The 19,453-nt window shown below is 34.1% G+C and overlaps 1 protein-coding gene across 1 annotated transcript in view; it reads right to left on the bottom strand.

Annotated features, from left to right (window-relative positions):
- The window catches only part of ANXA10 (annexin A10), a 94,099-nt gene extending 75,220 nt beyond the window's left edge, over positions 1 to 18,879 (bottom strand). The window contains exon 1 of the mRNA XM_025385909.1: positions 18,698 to 18,879. Within this exon, the coding sequence (XP_025241694.1) occupies positions 18,698 to 18,715 (18 nt within the window). The 5' untranslated portion in view covers positions 18,716 to 18,879. The remainder of the gene's footprint in view (positions 1 to 18,697) is intronic.
- Positions 18,880 to 19,453: the final 574 nt, after the last annotated feature.

The following is a 19,453-nucleotide window of genomic DNA, read 5'->3' as shown; positions in this document are numbered from 1 at the left end:
AGCAGAGACCAGTGATATTGTTATCTAGAGAACTGTATGTTCCTGAGATGTTAGTGAGAGAAAGAATGGTCCTTTAGATTACCTTTTACTTTCCTCCTTTTTGGACACTGATAGACTACTCTCGAAAGCATCATGAAATTCTACTCGTAGCAGATTTTTACCCTTATAATAATGCTTGGCTGTGGTTGGTTTTATGTTGTTGTTGTTTTTTTCCTTTCCTTAATACTTTTTTAAGCAAGAGTATGTGATTTTAAAGTAAAGCCAGTTTGCAGCTAAATAAAACCTGGCTGGGCAATCCATAAATGAGTTGTTTAACTATATAGTGAAGAACTTGTAGACTTCTATATGAAAGAATTTCAATGGAAACAAAAGTTTTAGAATTTTGAAATTAACCTTGATAGACAAATAATATATATTACAGAGTTAGAAATAAGAGTCGGTTTGTTTAAGGTAATTTTTACGTTAAACTATTTTAAATGAATGTCCTACACAGCATTTCTATTCTATTCAGTGAAATAAGATGTACAAATCTCAAAAAAAAAAAAAGAGAATTAATACTAAATAAAAATGTTGTGGCCTCATTAATATGGGTGGAAGGCATTTCGTTACTAGAAGTTTTCTTTATAAACATTAACTATCCATCTAGCTATAACTAAACCAGGGAATAAAGGAGACAAAAGGAACACATTTTATCTTGATTGGTTTTCTATCAGTTGGTTAACAGTTTCTACTTCTAACATGGAGTTTGTTATTTATTTATTTATTTATTTTTATTTTTTATTTTTTTGAGACGGATTCTCACTCTGTTGCCCAGGCTGGAGTGCACTGGCCTCGGCTCACTGCAAGCTCCGCCTGCCGGGTTCACACCATTCTCCTGCCTCAGCCTCCCGAATAGCTGGGACTACAGGTGCCCGCCACCACACCAGGCCAATTTTTTGTATTTTTAGTAGAGACGGGGTTTCACCGTGTTAGCCAGGGTGGTCTCGATCTCCTGACCTCGTGATCCGTCTGCCTCGGCCTCCCAAAGTGCTGGGATTACAAGCGTGAGCCACCGCACCTGGCCTAATATGGAGTTTATTGATGCGTTACAGTAAGGAGTATAAACTAAGTGAGATAACTTAGATAACTTAGCCGAATATAGCTAAAATGCATTTAAAATATATATAAAGGTAATTTTTTAATTTCTCAGGAGTACCTAGTTTTATAAAGACATTGAATGTATATTTTTGTTATGATTTTGTGTAGGTAAGAAAAAGATGATTCAGCAAATATTGATTATCATGAAATTATATGGTAAGCAGTCTGCAGTTATTTTTCAAAAACATCTTCAAATTCATCTGTTAGCTCTTTGCCAAACCACTCAATGTCAGATTCAGGAAATGCTAAAGTCACTTGCCTAAAGGGGGAATGAAATTTTATCATTTTATTTTTAAAAATAATACTAACTTGGTGATTTATTTTATACTTTTAATTATTGGTAATGTACCTAACATTTTCCTAACATGTACTTAAGTCCAAATCAATTTTCTGATATAAATTGCATTTGGAGTATTTGATATCATTTTCCTTCATTTAAGAAATGTAATAGCTACAAAGATAGGAGTAAGAGAATTTTGATAATTAAAAAAAATAAAAAACTTGAGCACATATGCCTAGGAGACTAAAATCCATTAAAATTCATACTGTGTTTTATATCAAAATGAAAATTTTTGCTGAATAAATATGGTATGTTGAGCAGAAATCACTTATGGGTTGCTGTGCACCAAACATATATTGATCTCCTTTCTGGAAAGTCTGGGCTGGTAGAAATTCTCATTTGATGGGTACATAGTAGAAAAAATGTGGGAAACAGTCAAAATGTTCATGTACCACCTTAACACGATTTTAAAATTGGTCCCTTTGTAATTCAGTTTTTGCTGAGGCTGTAACCTGATGGCAAAATAATAGCTGCCAAGAGCATTCACATTCCAAAGTGAAGAATAGATTCCCTAGAACAGATTTGCAAAGAAAATTCTAAAAATCAGTGTTGTTATTCATAGCCACTTACCAACCTAGATGAGGTTAGAAAGGGGATTTACTTGGGTAGAGGTGATAGTGTTCTCTGAGACCGCCTTGTCCTGCCATGGGGAATGAGATGAAGGGTGGTGATGTCAGCATCAAGGAGACCGCCCAGAGAACTTGAAAGGTGTAACGTGTTTGGGGAACACAGTAGGTACACACTGAGAAATGTCTAAAGCTCAGAGTGCATGGCTACGTAGCTATTTTAAGTGAGAGGGTGGCTTCACCACGGATGTCTGAATTCCAATAATGTGTTGCACTCCCAGAGTTTATTGGGACAAAAGATGTGAGACTTTGCCACAGATTACATAAGTGCTACAAAGTGGGAGGAGTTGGCCATAAACCATTTTAAAGGGATCTGGCTCCAAATTTTCCTTTAGAAGGAATGACAGGAACTCTAAGAGGGAGCAGATTGATAAGAAGATGGCAAGAGAAGATTGTTTGCCATGAGAAATATCCTAAAAACCTACAATGGACCCAAAGAAACATCTTTGAAGGCCATAGTGTATCAGTGCGAAATGATTGTAATACCAGCTAAATGATACCAGATGTCAGAGATGTTTCAAAAAGAGCAACTCCATCTTGAGTAGGGGCTGGGTAAAATAAGGCTGAGACCTACTGGGCTGCATTCCCAGACAGGCATTCTAAGTCACAGGATGAGATAGGAGGTCAGCACAAGATACAAGTCATAAAGACCTTGCTGATACAACGGGTTGCAGTAAAGAAGCCATCTAAAACCCACCAACATTAAGATGGCAATAAGAGTGACCTCTGGTCGTCCTCACTGCTCATTATACTCTAGTTATAATACATTAACATGCTAAAAGACACTCCCACCAGTGCCATCACAGTTTACAAATGCCATGGCAATTTCAAGAAGTAACCCTATATAGTCTACAAAGGGGAAGAATTTTTACCTTGACACAAAATTAGACATTTTAAATTTCTATAAATTTTTGTGAGTGCAGGTGACTTACGAACATTTAACTATCTAAGAGTAACAGAAAAGTAATGGTACTTAAAAGGACTGGATGTTCATATCCCCCAAAATTCTTATGTTCAAGCTCTAACCCCCAATATAATGGTGTTTGGAGATGAGGCCTTTGGGAAATAATTAGATGTAAATGAGGTCATGAGAATGGGGACCCTATGATGAGATTAGTATCTTTATGAGAAAGAGCTGAGTCTCTGTCCCCTATGTGAAGACACAGCAAGAAGGTGGCCATCTGTAAGCCAGGAAGAGGGCCCTCCACAGACACTGAATTTGCTGACACCTTGATCTTGGACTTTCCAGCCTCCAGAACTGTGATAAATAAATTTCTGTTATTTCAGCCACCCATTCTATGGTATTTTGTTATAGTAGCCTAAACTTACTAATATAGGACCTATGGAAAACTAGTCCTACTGAGTTTAAATGAACAATTTAAGAATGAAATAAAGGCCATGGTTTTTGCCTCCAGTAATTATCCTGAGTTTAATTAATTAAACTATCTGAAAAAAACATTTCAGTGTTGTTCAAAAATATATTTTGGGTAAAGGATAAATACAATAATTTCTCATCACTTTAAATAATTGGAAAGTGAAATTAACAATGTCAGAGAGATATTCACTAAAAAATCTCTAAACACTTAAATTCCTCCTATTCTCCACTGAAGCTCTTTGTTTCCTTCATTCTGTTGCCCCTTTTTATTGGCATTCTTGGTCTAAATCTATTTTATCCCCAAAGAACTATTTAACAGTTTTGTAATCAAGTAAATTCATGTTTTCTCTTTTTGATTGGTCTGCTTATATTACTGCCAATGGAATCCATATAAAAGGAATTCTAATGTGATAATTTTACAGTATTTTGGTCTTTTGAAGGCTCTCAACTAACCTGCAATGTGAAGGATAGTATTCCTAAGAACTCCATGAGGCTTTCCATACTTTTTGCAACTAATTTAAATGCCTCCATCTTTGAGGCATCTCATGGGAAACACATCTAAAAATAGCAGGAACTTTTATATGTAATGTATTTTATCCTATATGATTTAACTTTTTTTTTTTTCTGATTGGGAAGAGAAGGGCATAAAAAGAAGCATACATCTATCAAGTAAGTGACAAACTGGAGCAAAAATAATGTGTCATGTATCCAAACATCTGATGATTTTACCTTCTCTGGGCATTGTAAAAAATAAAGCATTGCCAGAAAATGTTAGAACCTCCTCTTCATTTCTCTTGTGATAACAGACATAGATATCTCACTAAAGTAAGTCAGTAAAGCAGACTTGATTTTAAATGATCTTTGTTTCTTGCTGGACAAAGTAGTAAATTATTTTAACTCCCCTACTTCACACCTCGTAAAGTAAAAGTTGCAGATGTTTTGTAAGTTTCAGTTACTATGAAGATTAATGAGATATGTACTTCAAGTAATAGTAATTATCATTCATTCTATTTCTCTTCTTTCTTCTTCTTATAATTAGCACCTGCCTGTAATATCACACGGGTTTTTGTTGTTCTTCCAAGAGTTCCATGAAACACTATATTGTTTTCAAGAATCACACTGATATAAAATTTGACATGCCTAGCTTAATTGAGTTGTAAAATTAAAACTTTAAGATTTTTACAGGTCTACAATCTATATTTTATCCATTTCCCATACATTATACTATAGAAATTCATAACAAATTATTTTAAAATATCATTGACCCAAACTTGTTTGTACTTATTGTTGACCTAAAATTGTTTGCATTAAAAAGTACCCAAGTAATAGGAATGGACAAAGATTTCATGACAAAGATACCAAAAACAATTGCAACAAAGGCAAAAATTGACAAATGGGATCCAATAAATTACAACAAAAGAAGCTGTCAACATAGTAAACAACCTGCAGAATGGGAGAAACTTTTGCAAACTATGCAGCTGACAAAGGTCTAACATCCAGCATTCATAAGCAACTTAAACAAATCTACAAAGAAAAAGCAAACAACTCCATGTTTGGAGTATGTGTGAAACACTCCAAAAAGTGAGCAAAGGACATGAACAGATACTTTTCAAAAGAAGACATATATGTGGCTAAGAAGCATATGAAAAAAAAAGCTCATTGCTGATTATTAGACAAATGCAAATCAAAACCACAATAAGGTATCATCTCACACTAGACGGAATGGCTACTAATAACAAGTCAAAAACTAACAAATGCTGGTGAGCTTATAGAGAAAAAGGAATGCTTATATACCGTTGGTGGGAGTGTAAATTAGTTCAACCATTGTGGAAAACAATGTGGTGATTCCTGAAGGAGCCAAAAATAGAACTATTATTTGGCCCAGCAATCCCACTACTGGGTATATATCCAAAGGAATATAAACCATTCTATCATAAAGACAAATGCATGTGTATGTTCACTATAGTACTATTCACAATAGCAAAGACATGGAATCAACCTAAATGCTTATCAATGGTAGACTGGATAAAGAAAATGTGGCCCATATACAACATGGAATACTACACAGCCATAAACAAGAATGAGATTGTGTGCTTTGCAGAAACATGGATGGAGCTGGAGGCCATTATCCTTAGTAAACCACCACAGGAAGGGAAAAACAAATATTACATGTTGTCATTTATTAGTAGGAGCTAAATAATGAGAACACATAGAAGGGAACAACAGAAACTGGGGCCTACTGGAGGGAGGTGGGTGGGAGAATGGAGAGAGTCAGGAAAAATAACGCAGGGGTAATAGGCTTAATACCTGAGTCACAAAGTAATCTGTGCCACGAACTCCCATGACATGAATTTACCTGTATAACAAACCTGCACATGTACTCCTTAACTTAAAATAAAAGTTAAAAAAAAAAGTGCCCAAATCTACAGATTCCAAAAGCTTTCAAGACTGCATGGACCTTTGCTGATCAAAACAAGAGAAGAAACAGATTCGGTCATCTACATTTATCACACAAGTCTGCCACTTTTAATATTCATTTGTTTCAGTGCCTAAAGGAAAATTTATAACATTAAATATATGTATTAGAACAAAATAAAATTTTCAAATCAAAAATTTAAGTTTTCACCATAAGAAATTAGAGAAATAATAGAAATTTACATGCAATGCAAGCAGGAGGTAGGAGGTAATAAAGACAAGAGTAAAATCAATAAAATTAAAAAGAGAAAAATAAGGAAATAAAATGAAGTAAGCTTATTATTTGAACAACAGCAAAATTGATAGAACTGTAGCCAATTTACAAAGAAAAACTAAGATACAAACTATAAACATAAAAATTGGTGAGGACATTCCTATGCTATGAATGATTCAATGTCCATATATATTCAATATATTCAATTTAAATTTCTTGGCAGACTAAAATTACCCAAACTCATTCAAGAAAAGCAGTTAACTTAAATTGCCTCATATCTATAGAGAAAATTGAATTTGTATTTAGAAACCTTTCAGCAAGAAAACCTCCAGCCTACATGGTTTTACTGGATATTTCTGCCAACCATTTAAGGAAGAAATAATACCAATTCTACCAAATTTATTCTAGAAAATAGAGTAGAACACTTTCTGACTCATTTTATGACTCTAGATTATACTAATACCAAAACCAAATCAACATTACAAGAAAAGAAAACTGTAGGATAGTAACCCTTATGAACATAAATGCAAATATGCCCAACATAATACAAGAAAATTCAATGCAGTAATATATAAAAAGGAGATGTAGTACAACTTAGTTGTGTTTATCCCAATAATGCAAAACTGGCATAACATTCAAAAGTCAATCAGTTTAGTTCACCTTATTAACAATTTAAAAAATAAAACTTATATGGTCATCAAAACATGATGCAGAAAAAGCACTTGACAAGTATAGCATCTGTGCATGTTAAAAACTCAGCAAACTTAAAAGACAAAGCAACTTCATTAATTTGGTAAAAGACATCTACAAAATCCCTACATCTAAAATTTACTTAAAGGTGAAATATTGAATGCTTCATCTCCCTTTCCACTGCCCCAGTCTGCTCTAGACTAGGAAGAAAGCAAGAATGTTATTTTTCATTTTCAATACCATACTGAAAAATCTTAGGCAATGCAATAAGAAAATTAAAAGAAATAAGTAGTATACATATTGGAATAGAAGAAACAGAATACTCCTGACAGTTATTAAAGAAGACTTATATAAATAAAGATATGTATCATTTTCATGGGTAGAAAACTTAATATTATTAAGATATCAGTTCTCCTTAAATTGGCCTACATTTTCAACAAAATCCCAGTCGAAATCCTAGCAGAATTTTGTGTTGATGTTGACAATTTTATTCACAATTTTTTGTGGAAATGCAAAATACCTAGAATAGCTGAAACAAATTTGAAAAGAAACTCCAAGTTGTAGGAGTAATGCTAATTGATTTTAAGAATTATTATTAAGTCATATTACTAATGCAACTGTGCTCTTAGGTAACAATCTTGAAGTATAGCTCGATTGAACAGAATAAAGAATCTAGACCCACTTAAATGCAGACAAGTAGCTTTTAACAAAGTAGTGAAAACAATTTGATAGAGAAAAAATAGTGTTCCCAAGAAATGGTACTATAAAAATTGGAGATTCATATACAAAATTAAGCTTGACCTATACTTCATGCCTTATACAAAAATTGACTCAAAATTTGTCATAGACCTAAGTAGAAATGTAAGTCTATAAAACTTCTAGAAGAAAAATATAGGAAAAAATCTACATGACTTGGGTTAGTGAAAGAATTTTTAGAAATGACAACAAAAATATGATCCATAATGAAAAAATAAATTAGACTTTGTCAAAACTGAAAACTTTTGCTTGGTGAAAAGCACTGTCAAAGGACTGAAAAGACAATCCACAGAATGAAAGGAAAGGTGTGTAAGTTACATTTTCATAAAACTTTTATTCCAGAATATGTATAGGACAATATAAATAAACAAAGAAAATGGAATAAAAATAGGGAAGTATTTTAAACAAACACATTCACAATGAAGGTATAGTAAATGAGTACATGAAGATATGATCAATATCATTACCCATAAAGAAATGCAAAGTAAAACCACAATGATATTCTACTGTAATATATTGCTGGTGAGAATGCAAAATTGTATAGCCACTCTGGGAAAACAGTTTGCCAGTTTTTTCTAAAGCTAAACATAGTGTCACCATATGACCTAGCAATCTCGCTCCTAAGTGTTTACCCAAAATAAACGGAAACATAACTTCACTCAAAAACTTTAACTTGAATGTTTATAGCAGCTTTGTTTATAATCACTAAAACCTGAAACAACCCACAGTTTATCCATTCACAGTTTATCCATTCAAACTGTGAATAGATAAACAAATTGTGGTATGTCCATACAACAGACAGCAACTCAGCAATAAAATGGCAGAACTATTGATTAACACAATATGAATAAGGGTTAAATGTATTCTAGTAAGTGGAGGAAGCCATGTCCAAAAGTTTAAATAGTTTATGATTCTGTTCGTATAACATTCTGGAGAAGGTGAAACTATAGCAGCGGCAAACAGTGCAATATTTGCCAAAGTTTGGAGTTTGGGGTCAGTCGCTGACTACAGGCAGGCAGTGTGGAAGGATTTTTGGATAATGGAAGTCTTCTCTAAGGAAATGTGGCATTGGATACATGACTTAAATCATAAAATTGTATACCACAAAAAGCACATTTTGTTAAATGTAAGTTTAACAAAATCAACAAAGATGTATGGGAAACCCAACAGAAAATGCAGTTTGTAGCAAATCTATCTATTTATATAACAAAAAAATCTCATAACCACAATAAGCTCCGTGGAGAGAGGAGATGTGCCTTAAGTAACTTTAGAAAATAGTGTTTTGACTGAACTGTAAAGCTAAAAATAAAAATAATCCAAACAATGTACTCTTCTTGGTAAAGTTGTTTCTCACAGAATAATGACTTAGCAAGTTTTAAACTACATGTATGGTAGGGTTAAACAAATAAGCAAACATGTTTCAGATATTGATAGTCTTATAGTTTTTACTGTTTGAGAAAAAAGTAACAAATGGTGAAGGTTAGAACAGGGTTGTTGATTAGATTGGAGGTATTAGTATGAAGATAGATGGTAGATAGATGTATACATAGAGATGGAGAAATAGATAAGTAGGAAGATAGATGGAGACATGCATGCATGCAAACATATATGTATACACATGTACAAAAGTAAATATAGATGCGTGCAGATAAATGGGTTAGTATACACACATATTTTTTGCTCTGTACTCTAAAGAGGGCATATAAGCAGTGATACCCCAGTAGCAATGAGTATAACTAGTATCCAGATCTTGGTTTTAAATATCGGTCTTCAATGAAAGGAATCAGAGCTTTTTGGAGAAGTGGTTAATTCCAGGGCTGGAGTAGGAAAAAATACAAGATTAGATGAATACATCTTGTAGCTGTAAGGAAAAGTTTCCCCCTGCCTCCTCCCCCGCCAAAAAAAGAGAAAAGAAAGAAATGCCAAAAGTAAGATTAAGCCTAAAAGTGTTCCCAATGGCCTTTAGCTCCTGGGAGCAGTGTATTAGTTCATTCTCATATTGCTGTAAAGAAATATCTGAGGCTGGGTTATTTACAAAGAAAAGAGGTCTAACTGGCCCACAGTTCCACAGGAACAGGAAGCATGATGCTGGCATGGGCTCAGCTTCTGGGGAGGCCTCAGGAAACTTACAGTCATGGAGGAAGGCAAAGGTGCAGCTGGCACGTCACACAGCCAGAGCAGGAAAATGAGAGAGCGAGGTGGGAGGTGCTACCACGTTTTTTTTTTAGATGGAGTCTCGCTGTCTCCCAGGCTGGAGTGCAGTAGCGCGATCTCGGCCACTGCTCCGCCTCCCGGGTTCACGGCATTCTCCTGCCTCAGCCTCCTAAGTAGCTGGGACTACAGGCGCCCGCCACCACACCCGGCTAATTTTTTGTATTTTTAGTAGAGACGGGGTTTCACCGTGGTATCGATATCCTGACCTAGTGATCCGCCCGCCTCGGCCTCCACAAGTGCTAGGATTACAGGCGTGAGTCACCGCGCCCGGCCGGTGCTACACAGTTTTAAGCAACCAGATCTTTGAAGAACTCACTCTCATGAGAACAGCACTAAGGGAATAATGCTAAACCATTCACGGGAAACAGCCCCCACTATCCAGTCACCTCCCAGCAGGCCCCACCTTCAATACCAGGAATTACAATTCTACATGAGATTTGGTGGGGACACAGATCCAAACCATATCAAACAGGAAACCAAAAGATTAGCAGAAAAACTAGTATAATCTAAACAATATCTGTGGTTTAGTTAGTTGCACTGTGCTTATGTTAATATCATGTTTTGATAACTTCAATATGGTTATATAAAATGTAAACATTAGGGAAAGCTGGCGTAAGGGTAATTCAAATTATGAATTATTTTTACATTTTTGTAAATCTAAAATGTTCCCAAAACAAAAAGTTTAAACAGAGTATTTTTAGGTGCACATCTAGTCTCATAAAACCAAATATGGCAAACTTATAAATCAGAAATTACCACATTGGTTTGAATTTGGCTTCAAACTTTATAGTTTGACAAAATAATTTCACAAGAATTACAACTGTAGAATTAAGATGGATGTTCAAACATGAGAATAATAATGAGTTGTAGCAGGAAACAGATCCCAGTTGTTTTTATCTTCACTTTGAAGAGCACCCGATACAAGGGAGAGAAGCAGAGCACTCAGAGCTAAAGATGAAGGAACTTGTATGAGAGGCTTATGGAGGGAACATGTTTGTGAATAGAAAGAAGGGTGACGATCATCTTAACCATATGGAAATGTCCTGCCTCACACATTGTCATAGTGAGGCGACAGAAAGCCTTACAGGGAAGTACAATTTCATAATGAATCTGTTTTATATCCCAGTCTAAGGAAAGAATGTTCTTGTAATTCAAAATCAGATGACAGAAGAATAAGCTACATTGCCAACAAAGCTAAGTATTTTTGTAAAATTCAACCTGTCTACATGTCTCTAAATCAGAGATTTAAAAAATCTAGATTAAAAACATGACTAAATGTAAGAAAAGTTAATCTGATGCCTTTAATTACAATACACCATTTGACTAGTTTTCTGAGTTTAGCGCACCTATCTTAAAAATTTCTACGACTGATTCTAGATTGCATGAATTTTTATTTGAAAACTTTCTCAATATGCAAAAAGCGTTGAGAAAGAACAAAAAGGCGATGAACCTAGATTATAAAGCTGAACACTTGCATGTTGTAGGAGAGAGAAGGAAGCCTAATGTTTGAAAGGGACTAACCCACTTGTTATATGTTATATGTAACCCTGTGATTCTGAGAGGAGGTATTATTTGATACTGATTTCCCTCTGCCAAATGACTAAAATAACATTTTATAAAAGACATTTCTCTGAAGCATTCAGGTTACCCCACATATGGATCATATATTAAAAAAGAAAAAAAAAAAAGACGAAATCCACTAAGTCATCAAATTAGAAGTCATTTAATATCTTGAAGGAAAACCAAGCATAGCCACCCACAGTCATTCTAGTATTCACAATATCTGGAATGAAACAAAATAAGAACCAGAAGGGAGTGAGATCTCGAAGAGTTTCTTCTGGTCGTTAAGCTGTATTGGGTTCAGTTGTAACCATTGTTACATGAAAAAGTCTTATTTCAAAACCAGTAATTACCTTTCACTGGGGGTTCATGAATCTAACCCTTTTCTGCTGTGAAGGGACTACTGTATTCACTGTGAATATTTACTTTTCTATATGTGAGTCGCACTCTTGATTAAACACACAGCAGTCGGCCCACAGGTGAGGAAAGGTACACAGAAGGTGCATGTGTCCCCAGGTACTAACGCCTCTCTCTTTCAGCACCTTTGACCGTTTTCTTATTTACCTTTTCAAACAATATTTTCAGACTGGCAACTAAATGAATGCCTAGAAGAATATGTACATATATTAAGTATCTCTAAAGGGTTGAAAAATAATTCAAGAAGTTTACTACTCTACTAATGGCAACAACAAAAGAAAAACCCACCAACGAAATATGATATGATTTACATATTTTAAAACAATTACTAATTCACAGTACTAAGAATGCTATATTTGCTGGGATTAAAGTGCTTTCTTTTTACATAACTGAAAAAGTATGACTACAATGCCTTCCATTCTGGCTTATTTAAAAATAAAATAGCAGAAATGTTTCGATTAAGAGATAGAATGATAAAATACATGAAGACATTCTGTGGCTTTATTATTACAAATTGCCACCAAATAAAGATGAAAAGTCAATCCAAAGTTGCTGTGAGTGAAGTTGATTCCCATTGTATCTGTAATAGGAGTATATAAAACACATTATCTTGTGTAGATTTACTTTTATATTTTGTACATGATACTTGTAATAGTCTTTTGTTTTCTGGTTCCTTCTAGCGTGATTACCCAGAATGTCTACAGGATATAAATAAAAGTGTAACTGAGGAAGAATATGTTCATAACTGTGTGTTGTAAGACTGTGATGCTGGCAAAGAAAAATAGGCCCCAGGAAGAAAGTTTTACTCTGCGTTTGATTACAAATGCATGTCCAAAAGCTATGAATAAAGTCTTATGAATAGCTGGAGACTATCTAGAGGAAGCTGATGCTGGGAGATTTACAGCATAAATTCTGAAATCTCTTTTTAAAAAATATTACAATCCATTCCTTTTTGATGAATCAAGCTGAGCTACTTCTGATTACAAATAATTTCTACTGATAGAAGAACTCTAAGGTAGATAAGGGTCGGATGTTGGTGTGTGAAGCTGTATTGAAAAATGAGAAGTTGGTAAATAATGACCTTTAATGGCCCCTTTCTTTCTGCTTTTTCCTCTCCACCTAATTGCAGAAATACATGACTCATTAAACCAACTATGATTCATATCGCTCAAACATAATTTCTGAAGACTTCACCTTAAGGGTTAAGGAAAGAAGTATGTTCTTAATGCTTGTCACTTGTGATAATCTAATTACTTTCTTCCTTTACTGTTTGTTAAATGAGTTGATTAATTAGGAACATTAAAAAAATGAACATATAGTTTAAAATATTTTTTTTTAATTTCAAAAGTGCCTTAAATTTAAAGTAATACTTATTTAAATGGACGCAATGTATTAATGTTAATGGTATAGGTATAATGTCAAAATAACAGATAATTTTATAATAATCTCAAAAAGTAGCCCATTCAAGAGAAACCAACGTATCTAGAGAGGTGTTCTAACTTCTCACTTGGAAAAATGCAAGTGATTCTACAAATTGAAGTCTTCTTATTTTTCTAGCTATTATGATAAATTAAGAACTTGCAAACCGAGATGGCTTTCTCAAAATCTCCTCTTTGATGACTTTTACCTCCTATTCCATTACTTTGTCTAATTTCAGAGTGATTATGAATCCTGTACATCAATGGAATACATGTATCAAGAGGGCAGGGTTTATGACAATCATATTTATTACCATCTGCCCAGTACCTGGAGGCAGGACCAGGGACACCAGGTAGGAAGCCACTGCGGAAGTTGGCAGGCAATGATAATGTAAGGTATGAGAGAACCTGAGCCAAGGATAATAGCAAGGCTTTTTTTTTTTTTTTTTTAACTTTTCTTTTTCTGTGCTAATAAAAGGATGAGTTTCTACTCACTGAGTAGACACTTGGTTGCAGGAATCTGGGGTTCAGGCATAGGTTCTGGGTTGAGACATAAATTCAGAAAAGAGTCTGTATATAGAATGTAATTAAAACCATTATATTGGATGTTATGACCAAAGGAGAGGCTATAAGGAGAAAGGAGAAGAGTTTCAAGAATTTAGCTCTGGAATATTTCTGGCAAAGGCGTTTGTGTCTAATAACATCCATATATCTAGAAATATGAGAGAAGAGAATTAGGCATGGGATTTAACCATATGAAGGTCATTGTTTACCTTAATGAGAGCAGTTCAGGCAGGGCATTTGAGAAAGAAACCCGATGAGTGGATACGGAGAGAATTGAAGAGAGGAAACGTATATAATGGGTGTAATACATGTTTGAGGAGTTTTACCATAATAAAGAAGAGAAATTAGTAGAAATTGAAGTAAGTGGGTTTATGAAATTATTTTTGCATGATACAATCTACTTACAAATAAACATTATGCTGAGTACAAGAGAAAATATATTTCCCTTTGTGAAACTTTGGATGTTTCTCAAATTTCTTTATAAAATTTGGGACTGTTGTATACATACACATATACGCTTATGTATGTGTTATATATACACACACACACATATATATATGCATTTGTATTAGTAATGGATGCAAACTTAACCTCCCTTCTGGAAGCAGTGCATTTGGGCTGCTGAAGGCCAGGGCTTTTGAATTAGACAGAGTTGGATTCAAGCTTTGGCACTGGTACTAAATAAAACTGTGAATAATAGCTCATCTTTTTGGGATGCTTCTATGCTGTAGATAGTCTTCTTGGTGCTTTATCTGCCAAACAATTCTCAAGAGACCCTTATAAGATAGATGCTATTATCACACTCACTTAACAGGTTAAAAAAAATTGAGATGCAGAAAGATTCAGCAAATTGTGCCCAGTCATATAGATCCTATGCAGAAAGGCTAGATTTCGGTGTATGTTTAGCCACTATGCTATAGTCATGTTTGCCCAGCCCCTAGATTAAAAGCAATCTACGGTTGTTATAATGGTATATTTTAAAAAATTAACAACATGCGTGCATGCCACTTCAAGGAAAAAATTACATTTAGTTTTTCCAATCCAATTCTTATTAGTTCTACAGAAGCTTCAGTAAAAGTTGAAGCCATAAGAGCATGATTCATAACTTTTGTTGAATCAAAGTGTGTAAAGTTCAGACAATGTAGTCTTGTGATGGTGAAAAGCAATCTAAAGTATGAATAACCTTTTAATAATATTTGCTCAGTAAGTCATATTGCAGATAAACAATCAAAGTCAGATTTCTTGGATGGAAGTTTTTGTCCTGGGAATTACTTTCTATAGGAAAAGACAGTTTTGAAAATAATCTTGCCTTATCAACAGCTTCTCCTCCCATGAGATGTCTTCTCAGTCTGCAATCACTCCTAGGTAATATGCCCTGAATTCGTTTCTCATTTATGGAGTGGTTTTCCTTTGCTACATGTAATCCACTGCTAAAAACCAATGCATTTATTTTATCTAGTTAGGCTAAAATGCTGTAAGTCTCATTGCCCATAGTAGACACTGCCTAACATGCTGTTACCTGACTTTGGTGCTCTTGAGCTATTCTGGGGCAAACTCATGAGTCAAAGCATCTTTGTAAAGATACTGCTGCTAAGTTTTTCTCATTTAATTGGGGTCACAAAGAATGATCATACCTAGGCATTTTGTTTCTCTCTCTCATTGTGGTAGAAATGATTTTGGAGTTACACAGGATCCTATGTATCTGTCATCTCCTGGCTTTTAACTCCTGGGAAAAGTATTTAATGTCTCTGAACCCCAGTATTTTCATCTGGAAAACGGGGATGATAATGATAATACTGCCCTAGAAGTTTGCAAACAAAAAAAAATAATATGTGTAAAACATTTGGGTAGAATATCCAGTACCTCCAAAAGAACTTCAAACCTTTGCATGTTAAATGGTATTCTTATAGGACAATTTGCTGTGAAGATTAAATTAAACAAGGTATGGATGATGTTTATAGACATTCAGTAAATTATTTTAATAATTTCTGTATGTTTGTATAATACATAGTGCTATTTTAGGTAAGATATATGATATCAACATGTATCTTACTTTTCATACTGCTGTGATTAACATTTTCTATCAGTCAATAAATATGATAGAAATAGGAAAAGGTGTCAAAAGGGTAGAAAAGGGAATAGGATTAAAGTTAACTCTAATCCCATTAAAGGTCAAAAGGAAGGGTATCATCTAAGAAATGAATCTATATTAAATAAAATGCTACTGTATGAAAAAGGGGGATCAGTTGACAAAACAGGACAAAATCAGTGAACAATTTTTATAAGAAAATTTTATTCTAAAGAGGCAGGTGTATTCTAAAGAGACATTATTATTAATAAAAAGAATTTGAGCTCTGGGGACGTAGAGGTACCTGGGTTTAGATCCTGACTTGGGCAAGTACATTGTATAGTACAATTTCCTCCATTCTAAGAGAGCTGTTATAATATTATAATAATATCTTCCTGCAATGTGATTTATATCTGACGAATATACCAAAACTCAGGCTTGCAATAATCTCTTAATTAAATCTTGCTTTTGAAAGATGGTCTCACAGTCAAGCACATAAGTAAAATACACTATTGCACCAAAGATAAATTTCCTTCTTCATGTAACAAGCACACTTAAACTACCTTAATCACTGAGGCCCACCTAACTCCATAAATATAGAAAGTAATTTTAACCTATTATGTATGTTTATCTCCTACAGAAATGTAACCATTTTTCCATGATTCTTATCTCTTGCTGGATGTATATTTAAATTTTCTATACTTTGTAACTGAGAGTAATAAACTTCCTATCTCTGTGGCTCTCAAAAATGGTAACCCTTTTATATCAAGTGTATAGGTTCAGATGTCATATATACTGCATGAGGACTGCCAAATAAGGAGGATCTAGGGACGTATCTTCAACAAACAACTCAGTCAATTACTACCCACTTTATAAAATAAGAAATTACTTGTCAACAGAAGAGCCTGTCTCTTTCTTGAGAACATCAGACTGAAGAGATAAGCTTGGCCTCAAATATTGGCCTTTTTAACACTAAATTCTGACCACTGGGGTCATATACCTTAAGATAGAAAATTACTTTAAACTATACTGATATTGACTATGTAAAACCATTTTACCATCCACACTTGCTGAGATTATACATAAAACATAACATTCATCTCTAAAATAGCTAATCAAAAGTACTTAAAATGGATTCTTAGGTATGCTCAAGTCCAAATCTTTAATCTTCAGTTTTCTTTATTTGCTTCAGAAGCATAGCAAATAATTGCATTTAAAAAAATCTTGTTACCATGGTAATGTTTAATAATCTCGGAAATGTAATTTGAATATTCTATAAATGTTTCTTTTGAAAAATTGGCATATAAATAGTAACATTAGACCACACAATGCATATAATATAATAGTAGCTACTCCCAAATAATTATACTCAAATGAACAGAAAGCGAAAACAATAGGCATTTGCAAATTTAATCATTTACCATGCTGGCCTAATTACTTGATACCTTTTTTTCTCTATAGTGAAATATAACTACCTCACAATTAATAAAACAATAATGGTAACTTTCAACTGCAAAATGAGATCTTGAAATCTTAAGATGAAATTAAGATTGTTAAACTAACAGCGATGGAAAATAGTCACATTTTAAGTCCTAATTCAGTATTTATCCGAAGAAACACAATATATAAGTAAAGTTTTCCTGCAATGATTATTTTGTGTGAGTAAATGTTTTGTGTGCCAAAGTTTAAATTATAATTTTTTTTTTTGCATAAAAGTTCCCAGAAAGTTTTTTTGTTTTTGTTTTTTGAGACGGAGTCTCGTCCTGTGGACTAGGCTGGAGTGCAGTGGTGCGATCTCGGCTCACTGCAAGCTCCGCCTCCCGGGTTCACGCCATTCTCTTGCCTCACCCTCCTGAAAGTTTTTCTATAATATAGATTCGTAAAGAATCATCATTACGCCGGGCGCGGTGGCTCACGCCTGTAATCCCAGCACTTTGGGAGGCCGAGGCGGGCGGATCACAAGGTCAGGAGATCGAGACCACGGTGAAACCCCGTTTCTACTAAAAATACAAAAAATTAGCCGGGCGCGGTGGCGGGCGCCTGTAGTCCCAGCTACTCAGGAGGCTGAGGCAGGAGAATGGCGTGAACCCGGGAGGCGGAGCTTGCAGTGAGCCGAGATTGCGCCACTGCACTCCAGCGTGGGCAACAGAGCGAGACTCCGACTCAAAAAAAAAAAAAAAAAAAAAAAAAGAATCATCATTACACACATATACTTGTATATAATTTCTAAGACCACAAGGCATAGATTCACATTTGTATATAATTTTCAAAACCATGTGAAATGGAGACCTTTTCATATAAAGCATATTCAGACCACTTAATGTTTATGTTGGCTTTTTAAAAAGTTAATGACTATTAGAGCAGTTGCACTAAAATGATTCAGACATGGCCAAAAAAAAAAAAAAGAAAAAAAGACTAAATCTTGTTATACATTGCTTCTATTCAATAGAAAATTATTCAAAAATAAGCTGTCTTCTAAAGAAAGCATGGATTTAGAATAAAATTAATAGTCAAAATTATTTTATTTTTTTATAGATTGAAACAAATATAGAGATAAAAATCTTGTGATAACTTCAGTTAGAAGTTTCAATCAAATTACATATGAAAGCAGGGACAACTAACTTGCCTCTGTGAGATAATACATTGTTTCAAAATTAGCATGGATTTAATATTTCATAATATTAACTCTATTTAATGGGTATGTTGAAGACCCACTAATTAAAATTTAATAAGAACAAATTAAAACAATATTTTCTGTTAAAAACATCAAAAACACAAATGAAATTTTATAAATCAATTTTCAAAAGACTGAAAAGCTTTACAGAAATAAACATTATACTCACATAGTCTCCACAAAACATTTTGATGATAATCGTTAACTTCAGGGATGAAAATATTTGATCAATTGCATAAACTTGTTTCACTGTGAAGCCAGAAAGAATTGAGGTTCACTGTTAAATCAAATGTAAATATGTTCACTGTTCACCTCAGACTCAGGTAAGAAAATGTAAAAGCAAATCTGGATACAGCATGACTTGAGATACTGTATTTATACTTAGTTATCAGTCATAGGTGAGTAGGCAGAATTATTGCACAAAATAAATAGAACCATTAACCTAATCCCCAGTTGTATGTTGATTTAAGACACATAAAATAGCCAACTAATGAAAGAAATGTAATCTTTTGAAAAAGCTGATGAGTTATGGAAAGTTTAGTTGATTACCCACAAAGTTAATGATTTATTTTCTGCTTAATTGTTGTTAACATGCAAACTCTTTCAGGTGCTCCAACCTTAGTTTCCTATCTTAAATTGCTAGGTTCTACGTGTATCCACACAATTAAAAAAATATATTTCAACTACTGTTTATCTGCTCTTATATTTAAAAATAATGTATTTAGGGGCTGGGCACGCTGACTCATGCTTGTAATCCCAGCACTTTGGGAGGCTATTAGAGCAGTTCACTTGAAGTCAGGAATTTGAGATCAGCCTGGCCAACATGGTGAAACACTGTCTATACCAAAAATACACAAAATAAAAAATTATTTAAATATATTTAGACAAGAATTCATTATCCACCAATAAAAGTCTTTGGAGAAAT

The sequence above is a fragment of the Theropithecus gelada genome, chromosome 5 (genome assembly GCF_003255815.1).
Source record: "Theropithecus gelada isolate Dixy chromosome 5, Tgel_1.0, whole genome shotgun sequence".
Taxonomy (NCBI): domain Eukaryota; kingdom Metazoa; phylum Chordata; class Mammalia; order Primates; family Cercopithecidae; genus Theropithecus; species Theropithecus gelada.
The sequence above is the reverse complement of the archived record's forward strand: the minus strand, read 5'-3'. Positions and strand labels throughout refer to the sequence as shown.